We start from the raw sequence: 11,465 nt of genomic DNA on the forward strand, positions 1-11,465 counted from the left end.
CCAACCCTTCTCCTATGTCACTATACTTACCTACCAAACCTTCTCCTATGTCACTATCCTTACCTACCAAACCTTCTCCTATATCACTATCCTTACCTACCAAACCTTCTCCTATATCACTATCCTTACCTACCAAACCTTCTCCTATGTCACTATCCTTACCTACCAAACCTTCTCCTATATCACTAACCTTACCTACCAAACCTTCTCCTATGTCACTATCCTTACCTACCAAACCTTCTCCTATGTCACTATCCTTACTTACCAAACCTTCTATGTCACTAACCTTACTTACCAACCCTTCTCCTATGTCACTATCCTTACCTTCCAAACCTTCTCCTATGTCACTATCCTTACCTACCAAACTTTCGCCTATATCACTACTCTTACCTACCAAACCTTCTCCTATATCACTTACATACAAATTAACCCCTTAAGAACCTATGACCTGGTACCTCATGGGGTTCCTAAGAGAGGTACAGAGAGGGCTTATGAGATGAGCTGGTCTCGGAAGTAGTGGCGGCTACAGTCAGCGGGGAACACGGGTGACACCGCAATAGGTAAGCATATAATGTTATGTTTCTTATACAGCAGCAACATGTTAAAAAATTTGATAGTGTCAGATGAGCAGAGAGCACTGACTATCCATATTATCCGTTTTTTCCATCCTTTAAATAAAAAAATGAACATTAGTGAAAAGTGTGTTTTTTTTCCCCTTTATAGAAAAAGACGCCAGACATCGACAAGCAATGAGGTATGGGACTCTATTGGGTGTTACAGCACAGGGTTAGTAAGTCCGGAGACTCCGCTGCTCCAAATAATAATATCACATAACAGATACATCATTGGGCTATGTTCCTATTTAGTAAAAACAGCGGCCGTTGTCTGACATGTTACTGCCATATTGGCGGCAGGAGCATCATTTTATTTTATTTGGATTGCAGACACATTTGGTTGTGCCTGGAATCCAAATCACCATAGAACTCTATACAATGTACAGCTGTAAGAACAACGGCCATAGTTCACACTCTAGGAGCCGGAAATAGTTGACGCATCAGTTATCTCCGCAACCATAGCGAGCACGGCTGTTGTTCAATATAGTGTGTGAACAAGGGACGTTGTTCTCATAGAGTTCAATACAATTTATTATACTTAGACAGGAACGGACGTTTCAATCGCCAACAACGGCTGTTCTTGTCTTAAAAAATACTCTATGGGAACATAACTTGATTATGTCACTATTAAAACTTTTTTTTATTGTTTACTTCTTTTCTCTAGGCTAAAACATCTCCAGATGCCACATATACCGAACTAGTAAAAAAAGATATCGAAAATGAATATCAAGAATTTGAGGTATCAGCAACAATAACATTAACCCCTTCAAGACCGAGCCCTTTGATGCACAAAAGTCCGGGTCAGATTAATGCACTGTTCCTCCTCGCCTTCTAAGAGCCATAGCGCTCATAGAGCTCATAGCCGTTCACCGTGCGGGAACAATAATGTTATATTTTGATAGATCAGACAATTCCACGCGCTACGATAAGTAATAAGTTTATTTATTTTATATTTTTATAATGGGCAAGGGGGTATTTTAAACTTTTATTGGGAGGGGGGTTTATAAGGATTTTTTAAATACTTTTAAAAACTTTTTTTATTACACTTTTTTCTTTTTTACACTTTTTATCACTGTTAAACATGCAATCAATAGATTGCATATACTGATCTATGCTATGCCATAGCATGGCATAGATTAGTGTTATCGGCGATCTATGTATAGAGCCTGCCTGAGAGCAGACTCTATACATGGATCGCCGATCCGACAGGACGGAGGTAAGAGACTGATCCCCGCCTGTTGGCACAAGGTGCAGGGGTCCTGATCACTCAGTGACAGATGCTTGTTCTGTCACTGAGTAGCTTAAACGTCCCGATCGTTAAAGATCGCAGCGTTTAAGGGGTTAATGAGACGCAGCTGCAGAATCACAGCTGCCTCTCATTACCTCCGGCCCCGGACACACTGATGTGTGCAGGACCGCTCTCACTGCAGCAGTCTCGCACACATCAGTAACGCCATCAGTGCAGGAACGTATATATACATGTTACTGAAGGGAGGGGTTTAAACAATCTGCTCCAAATGGTGACAATACACATTAAAGGGGTTATCCAGGATGAAAAAAAACACATCTATTTTTTATTGCCTAAAACAGCGCCACCACTGTCATCAGGTTAAGTGAGGTATTAGAATTTTTCACTTAAATGGAACTGAACTGCAAAACCACATCCAAACTGAGTACAGTGGGTGGAGCTGTGTCTGGGCTTTTTGTCATCCTGGATAACCCCTTTAATGTCTATTGTCACCTTTTGGAGCAGATTTTGAAAGAAAGCAGCTATGTTTTTTCTAAATTTTTAAATGTTAGTTGACCAAATCTGATGATCTCAGTGGTACTGGATGGCAGGTATTATCATCACCTTTTGCCTTATAAACAATGGCACGGTCACTGGATATACAAAACCTGCTAAAAACAATTCATATATATCCGATATATCACAACTGAGTGGTGGTCGGTAACCTAGACAACGAGCTGTTACCAATAGGAGCAATAGAGCAGCATATCAGGAGAAGGAGGATAGTTGGCTAAATGACTGTAAAAGATATTTAAAGGGGTTGGGCAATTTATAATAAAATTGCTCAGTGTACAGTATAAGTGTATTCACTGTATATACTGACAGCAGCTCCCTGTTTACCTCATAGAGCTAAAATCAGACTCCTCTCCTCCAGGCTGTGCTGCCCTGCTCTGTGGTAATTCTGTCCATAAAATGGCGGACATGAAGGAGCACGTGACCATGCCCCACCCCCAAGTGTCTAATACTGAGCCTGTATATGCCTATGGAGGACACTGGGGGGCGGGGCATGGTCACATGCTCCTTCATGTCAGCCATTTTATGGACAGAATTACCACAGAGCAGGACAGCACAGCCTGGAGGAGAGGAGTCTGATTTAAGCTCTATGAGGTACACAAGAAGCTGCTGTTAGTAAGTGCAGTCAGTACATCTACTAATACTGTATACTGAGCAATTTAACTACAAGGGAGTCCCCTGTCACTTACCGATCGGGACCCCCACAGTATGACTGTGGGGGTCCCGTTCTTTGTAACGGACCACTGGAGGTCTCTCACCTGCCTCTGTGTGGTCCGATTAGCGATCTGCCCGCCCTACCATATTCAGCTATAACTCATAGTCCAGCAGCTGACAGCAAGCAGCAACATCTTTAAGGAGCTTGAACTAGGCCAGGATCTTTCAGGGAGCATTGAAACAAACCCTTTCAGCTCCAGAAAGATGTTGCTGCTTGCTGTCAGCTGCTGGACTATGAGTTATAGCTGAATATGGTAGGGCGGGCAGAGGAGGAGTGGGGCGGGCAGAGGAGAAGTAGGGTGGGAAGAGGAGTGGGGAGGGCAGAGGAGAAGTAGGGTGGGCAGAGGAGGAGTAGGGCGGGCAGAGGAGAAGTAGGGTGGACAGAGGAGGAGTAGGGCGGGCAGAGGAGAAGTAGGGCGGGCAGAGGAGTGGGGCGGGCAGAGGAGGAGTGGGGCGGGCAGAGGAGGAGTAGGGCGGGCAGAGGAGGAGTAGGGTGGGCAGAGGAGGAGTAGGGTGGGCAGAGGAGGAGTAGGGCGGGCAGAGGAGGAGTGGGGCGGGCAGAGGAGGAGTAGGGCGGGCAGAGGAGAAGTAGGGTGGGCAGAGGAGGAATGGGGCGGGCAGAGGAGGAGTAGGGCGGGCAGAGGAGGAGTGGGGCGGGCAGAGGATGTGTTGAGGGGCGGGTTTCCCTGTGACAGAGAGGAAATACATCACGTCTCAATATGGCACCTGTGGAACAGCATTGAGACGTGATGTGTTTCCTTCTTCCTGAACTACAGAACTTCCTGTTGGACTTTGATTCTTTGAAAAACGGGTAACATTACAGCTGTCCTAATGAGTGTAAATGGCAATGTTATATAACTTTCTTTTGTAAGTGCAGTGTTAAATTATGTAATTTGCCCGGAGTACCCCTTTAATTTAGTGTATCAGGAAGTGTTAGAATGGTGTAATTCCTATAGAGTGTCCAGCAGGGGCCGCGCAATATATAGAAGTAAATGAGTACCATTGACTTCTATATATAGTGCGCCCCTGCTGGACACTCCGCGGGCGGCGGGGTGGCGGGGAGTCAGCGGGGCCATAGTGTTTGAAGCCGGGAGGAGGAGGGGGCATGAAGAGCGGCACTTCTATGAGCGTCGGCGCGGGCGGCAATAGATAGCACAGGTACTACTCCCCCATTATCTGCAGATAATGGGGGAGTAGTACTGTGTATATGTGCCCAGCACTGAGCAGGGAGGGGGGAGATAGATGGCACTTCTCTCCCTCCCTGCTCGGTGCCCTGCAAATGTATTTATTGAATACATTTATAGGATACTTTGGGGAGCAAAGACACTTGCTCCCCAAAGTATTCCATAAATGTATTCAATCGCAAAGTACAGTACATAGCATTACATTACATACACACATCCATTGTAATTCCAATGGAGTGTCCAGCAGGGGCGCACTATATATAGAAGTCAATGTGACTTATTGACGTCTATATATAGAGCGCCCCCTGCTGGACATTCCATAGGAATTACACCATTCGTCGTGACGTCACTGCTTTTGAGAGAATTCTAACACTTCCTGATACACTAAATTAAGGGAAATAGCAGTATATGAGCATTTCCCATAATTAATGTACATTAGAAAATTGTATAACTTTCCATAAGTAATAACATATATAAAAAAAAAATTTTGGCCGGACTTCTCCTTTAATAAAAACTAGAGATCATGGTGGAAAAAATGACGCCCCATACAGCCTCGTAGGTGAAAAACTAAAACCGTTATAAGCGTCACACTAGGTCCATTTTAATAATAATTAATTGCAAAAAAAAGGATTTCATGAAAAAAAAATAACATTAGAGAATCTGTGTAAACCTGCATGTGGTTGTGTTCGGGCTGACCTATAGAATAATGGTATCATATCGCTTTTACCGTATAGTGCATTATGTAGACACAGGAACCCTCTGAAAGTTACCATATTGCATTCTTTTTTCCAATTTCACCAATTTATATTTTCATAATAATAATTTTGGGGTTCCATCATACATGTTATGGTAAAATGAAGACGCCATTAAAAACTACAACTACTCCTGTAAAAAAACAAGCCCCCACATGGCCCTGTAGATAGAAAACTGAAAGTGCTAGAGCTCTTAGAAGGGGAGGAGGGAAAAACGAAAACACAAAAATCTAAATTTGCGCGGTCCACTGGGTCATTTTGGGCCTGGTCCTCAAAGGGTTAAAGGCAATGATCAGCCGGCATCGTGCACGTCGGCTGATAGTTGCCCTTTAACATGTCCTATTACACCAAACGATTATCGTCCAGAAGGGACGGTAGTTGGACATTTTTTCAGTCTAGCTATGAGTCAGGTCCATAGTCTTCAGTATGTAACGATATAATATTTAGCAGCTAACCACTGTCATGTATTTTTCTCCCTAGCCTAAAACTTCTCCAGAGAACACATATGAACTAGTGAAAAGAGATAATGAACATGATTATGAAGAATGTAAGGCATCATGGACCCCAATACACAATGACTGTAAATGAAAGAAAATCAACGTCAACTCCAAAAGGTGACAATACATACTTGTATATTCTGCTGGACCTATAGAGAAGGAGGTCTCCAGGGATGACCCCAGTGACTCGGAGCCCTGTTCCTGCTCCACACCTCATAGTAATAAGGGAGCCTGTCCCTGTTACTTGCTGGTTTGGGCAGGATAAAAATGTTAACCGATTGCCTTTAAATAATCCTTGTCATTTCAAGCACCTCCCTTCCATGTGATAGCCTTCATGTATGTGATCCCTAACATCTCTGTAAGGCTGGATTAAAACTACGTTTTTGCAATCCGTTTTTTCATCTGTTTTTTGCAAAAAACGGATGCATTTGTGTGCATCCATTTTTCCATTGACTTCCATTATAAAAAACGGATCAAAACAGATCCGTTTTTTTTTAACGTAGCTGACCCTACTTTTGTGCTCGTTAAAAAAAAAAACAGATCCGGATTTTTGCAAAAAACAGATGTAAAAAAATGGATTGCAAAAACATAGTGTGAACCCAGCCTTAATCACTTAATTTTCTAGAAATTACTACTTACAAGGGAAAAAACTGTAAGTGCCTAATGTAATCCCTGCCGCGGCTGCTGGCATGCACTCTAACCCTCCTGTATCTAATCCCTCCTCCCTTCCGTCTGCAGCCTTTTCTTCAGAAGCAGCTCAATGCTTAGCGTAACCTCTTCCATGCTGTTTCTTTCATGTCTGTTTATGTAGCACCTTGTAAAGCCGGTACATCAGTAACCCTTTCCTCATCCACATATCATCTATAGTATTGCAATGCGTAAAAAATCATCCCAGCACAGTGCCATCCAACTCAGTGTACTCTCACTAGCACTATGGCATACCATAGCACAGAGGAATAGATCCTCTGCTGTGACTGAACAGAAAATTAAAGGAGAACTCTGGTGAAAATTTTTATAAAAGTATTGTATTGCCCCCCAAAAGTTATACAAATCCCCAATATACACTTATCACGGGAAATGCTTATCAAGTGCTTTTTTCCCTGCACTTACTACTGCATCAAGGCTTCACTTCCTGGATAACATGGTGATGTCACTTCCTGGATAACATGGTGATGTCACTTCCTGGATAACATGGTGATGTCACTTCCTGGATAAAATGGTGATGTCACTTCTTGGATAACATGGTGATGTCACTTCCTGGATAACATGGTGATGTCACTTCCTGGATAAAATGGTGATGTCACTTCCTGGATATCATGGTGATGTCACTTCCTGGATATCATGGTGATGTCACTTCCTGGATAAAATGGTGATGTCACTTCTTGGATAACATGGTGATGTCACTTCCTGGATAAAATGGTGATGTCACTTCCTGGATAAAATGATGATGTCACTTCCTGGATAACATGGTGATGTCACTTCCTGGATAAAATAGTGATGTGATGCCTCGACTCCCAAAGCTGTGCGGGCTGTGGATGCTGGAGAGGATGATGGCAGAGGGATGCTCAGTGTCCCTCCAGTGCCCTGTGTCCCTTTGGTGCTTTGTATAACTTTCGGGGGGCAATAAAATACTTAAAAAAAATTTTTTGCAGGACTTCTCCTATAAGGGACGTGGTAACTATGTGTGCTCATGTCTGTTTCAATCCCCCAAAATATAGAGAATGTATTAGTAATGTATTTTTAGTCTCCAGAGTACCCCTTTAACCCTTAGGGGACACAGCCAGTTTTCATTTTTGTGTTTTCTTTTCTCCCTCCTCGTGTCTATAAGGCCATAGCGCCTGCATTTTTCCACCTAGAGACCCAAATGAGCCCTTATTTTTTGCGCAACTAATTGTACTTTGCTATGGCAGATGTAATTTTTACCTAAAATGTGCCGGGAAACCAGAAAAAAATTATATGTGTGGTGAAATTGAAAAAAAAAAAAAAAAAAAAAAGTTTTTTTTTTTTATTTGAGGGGGTTTGTTTTTACTCCGTTCGCCCTAGGGTAAAAGTGACTTGTTATATATGTTCCTTAAGTTGTTACAATTACAACGATATGTAACATGTATAACTTTTATTTGATGGCTTGTAAAAAATTAAAACCTTTTAAAGAAAATATATGTTCCTTAAAATCGCTCGATTCCCAGGCTTATAGCGCTTTTATCCTTTGGTCTATGGGTCTGTGTGAGGTGTCATTTTTTGCGCCATTTACCGTGTGAGATCAGGAATGTGATTAATTAATAGTTCGGGCGATTACGCACGCGGCGATAGCAAACATCTTTGTTTATTTATTTATTTTTATTTATAAAATGGGGAAAGGGGGGTGATTCAGACTTTTATTAGGGGAGGGGATTTTGTGTTATTAAAAATTTTTCTTTTACTTTTTACTTTTCTTTTTTTTCTTTTACTTTACACTTTACAGCCCCCCTGGGGTTAGGGTTATTCCCCCTGGGGTTAGGGTTATTCCCCCTGGGGTTAGGGTTATTCCCCCTGGGGTTAGGGTTATTCCCCCTGGGGTTAGGGTTAGTCCCCCTGGGGGACTTCTAGTATATGCACTCTGATCTCTCATAGAGATCCATGCAGTATAGTTATACCACATGAATCCATGAGATCGGTGTTCTATTGCTTTTGGCTGCTGCAGCCAAAAGCAATAGAATGCCGAGCCGGGATCAGCGCCATTACAGCGCAGACCCCGGCCCGGGATGGATGCGGGGATCGCCCCCCCGCAATCGCGCCGCAGGGGGGGGGGGGGCGATCCCCCCACTAGACCACCAGGTATGGAGATTAGCAAGTATTTAGAAGCAGCTGTCAACTTTGACAGCTGCTTCTAAGTACTTAATTAGCGGGCACGGCTATTGGACCGTGCCCGCTAATAGCCGCAATCCCGGGCTACATGCGGCACCCGGGATCGCGGCAACCCCCCTCTGAACTCGCATAGCGGCACGAGGACGTTCAGTAACGTCCTGGTGCAGCTATGGGTTAAGATCACAGATGTTTTTCAATATTCTATTCTAACGTTATCGGTGATGTCATTGTGAATTTATAATCATTTACCGCATCTTCTCTTACTTTACAGTCTGTGATCACCACACACATCACCAATGAGAATGTAATATGAGAAAAACGCAAGAAGCAGACGATCATTTACCTGCAACTAATAACAGAGAACAGATGGATCCTCATCATAGATGACTGAAGTCAAAATTAAAGGGACTCTAACGGGATGGTGAGTGCGGACATTCCTTTATTAACGGGGGAACGGACCTTCTAAATAAAGGTATGGCCGCACTCCCCCCCCCCCCCCCTATCATTGATGGATCTAACCTGCTACTAGAATCCCCTTCAACACAATAAATATTATAGGGGTCTGTTCTTTTGATGGACAAAGTTTTGTTTTTTGTTTTGTTTTTTCCATTAAAGAGGAATGCCAAGACCAAGCTAACAGACCTGTCATGTGAAGCCAACCATCCCTCCCCCGAGGTCTGATACCGTTCAATGTTATAGATAGAGGTCACAATATCAAACTGACATTTATACTACAGAATATTAACCCCTTACTTGGTAGCCTTGCAGCGCTGGGGTCCTGGGTTCAAATCCTACCAAGGGCAACATCTGCAAAGAGTTTGTATGTTCTCTCCGTGTTCCCGTGGGTTTCCTCCAGGTACTCCTGTTTCCTCTTACACCCAAAGACATACAGATACGTGCTACTTTTTTTACACTAGTTTTCTTATAAAAGCTTTGATAAATTCTCCCCATAGTGTTTTCTGCACAGTATAAGTTTTAATGGGGGCAGTACAATCACAGAGGTTCCAAATCTATAGACTTTATTTAACATTTTACTACTTTTGTACAATGAAACACACTCGCATACATTTACTGATTTATAAAAAAATTTTCCCCATCAGATGTGTGTTGTTGTTTCGTATTGTTTTAAAGGAGATGTCCGGCCAAAATAAAAAATCTGCAGGCGGTGGGGTGTGGGAACACAATAAAGAAGCTATACTTACCTATCCCTGTGCCTCTACAGCACCACATCACAGACTTACTCACCGCTCCTGGATCTTCTGCAACATCACAACCCGGCTCAGGAATTACTGCTCAACCAGTCAGTAACTGGGGCGGGACACCTAAGCAATCACTGACTGGCTGAGCGGATCCTTCCCACCGGGTCGAGACAAAACAGGTACCTGGGAGAACCGGAAGCCCAGCAGCGGTCAATGAGCCTGTGAGGCACAGCTACGGTGGCATGAGGACAGGTAAGTATAGATTATTTATTATGTTCCAGCGCCCCTCTGCCTGCAGCGGATTTTTCATTTGGCCGTACTTCTTCAAGTTTGTATGGTTTTGCATCATGTACAACTTTTTATAGTTTATGTTTTTTTCTATGTCAATATTATAAGCTTGTGCTAAATAATAAAAGATACATACAGCACTCAGGGGCGGGTGCTTAGCAGTGAACATCCAGCTCCAATAGTGCATTGATTCAAATAGTAAAAATAAAATATACTGCAGCACTTCTAAGACTTCAGTGAACTTTATTCATCCATGAAAATTGTAAATAAAAAAAATTATATATCTTCAGAAAAAATACCCACTGATTATAAAGTGTTTGTCTTTTTGTGTTTTCATTGGACTTGTTCCAGACCTCCGTTGCTTGCCCTTATTTTTCTTTGTTTATAGATCTTGGCAAATATACTGTTTATTTTATTTTTAACCTCACAAATACCTAACAGCCAAACTGGCGGAAGATGGAATCATAGGACCTGTAGGAGATGAAGTAATAGGATTGTCAGGAGATGGAATCATAGGACCTGTAGGAGATGGAGTAATAGGACTGTCAGGAGATGGAATCATAGGACTGGTGGGAGATGGGGGCAGATCACAGGATGGAGTCACAGGACTGGTGGGATGTGGGGGTCAGGTCACAGGACTGGTGGGAGATGGAATCATAGGACTGGTGGGAGATGGAGTAACAGGACTGTTAGGAGATGGAATCATAGGACTTGTAGGAGATGGGGCCAGGTCACAGGACTGGTAGGAGATGGAGACAGAAGACTGGTAGAAGACGGAGTCACACGATTGGTAGGAGATGGAATCATAGGACTGGTGGGAGATAGGGTCAGGTCACAGGACTGGTGGGAGATGGGGTCAGGTCACAGGACTGGTGGGAGATGGGGTCAGAAGACTGGTAGAAGATGGAGTCACAGGACTGGTGGGAGATGGGGGTCACAGGACTAATGGGAGATGGGGTCAGGTCACAGGACTAGTAGAAGATGAAGACAGAAGACTAGTAGAAGATGGAGTCACAGAACTGGTGGGAGATGGGGGTCACAGGACTGGTGAGAGATGGGGTCAGGTCACAGGACTGGTAGGAGATGGAGACAGAAGACTGGTAGAAGATGGAGTCACAGGACTGGTGGGAGATGGGGGTCACAGGACTAATGGGAGATGGGGTCAGGTCACAGGACTAGTAGAAGATGAAGACAGAAGACTAGTAGAAGATGGAGTCACAGAACTGGTGGGAGATGGGGGTCACAGGACTGGTGAGAGATGGGGTCAGGTCACAGGACTGGTAGGAGATGGAGACAGAAGACTGGTAGAAGATGGAGTCACAGGACTGGTAGGAAATGAAGTAACATGACTGGTAGGAGATGAAGCAATCAGACTTATAGGAGTTGGAATCATAGGATTGTTAGGAGATGGGGGTCACAGGATTGGTGGGAGATGGAGTCACAGGACTGGTGGGAGATGGGGTCACAGGACTGGTGGGAGATGGGGTCAGGTCACAGGACTAGTAGAAGATGGAGACAGAAGACTGGTAGAAGATGGAGTCACAGAACTGGTGGGAGATGGGGGTCACTAGA

General features: G+C 43.7%; 1 protein-coding gene across 1 annotated transcript in view; it reads left to right on the forward strand.

Moving 5' to 3' along the window:
* Positions 1–10,112, forward strand: part of LOC138768768 (sialic acid-binding Ig-like lectin 13) — a 33,037-nt gene extending 22,925 nt beyond the window's left edge. Inside the window, exons 9-12 of the mRNA XM_069946726.1 lie at positions 724–754; positions 1,279–1,353; positions 5,546–5,679; positions 8,678–10,112. Coding sequence (XP_069802827.1) covers positions 724–754; positions 1,279–1,353; positions 5,546–5,653 — 214 coding nt within the window. The 3' untranslated portion in view covers positions 5,654–5,679; positions 8,678–10,112. The remainder of the gene's footprint in view (positions 1–723; positions 755–1,278; positions 1,354–5,545; positions 5,680–8,677) is intronic.
* Positions 10,113–11,465: the final 1,353 nt, after the last annotated feature.

The sequence above is a fragment of the Dendropsophus ebraccatus genome, chromosome 12, assembly GCF_027789765.1.
Source record: "Dendropsophus ebraccatus isolate aDenEbr1 chromosome 12, aDenEbr1.pat, whole genome shotgun sequence".
Classification (NCBI taxonomy): Eukaryota; Metazoa; Chordata; class Amphibia; order Anura; family Hylidae; genus Dendropsophus; species Dendropsophus ebraccatus.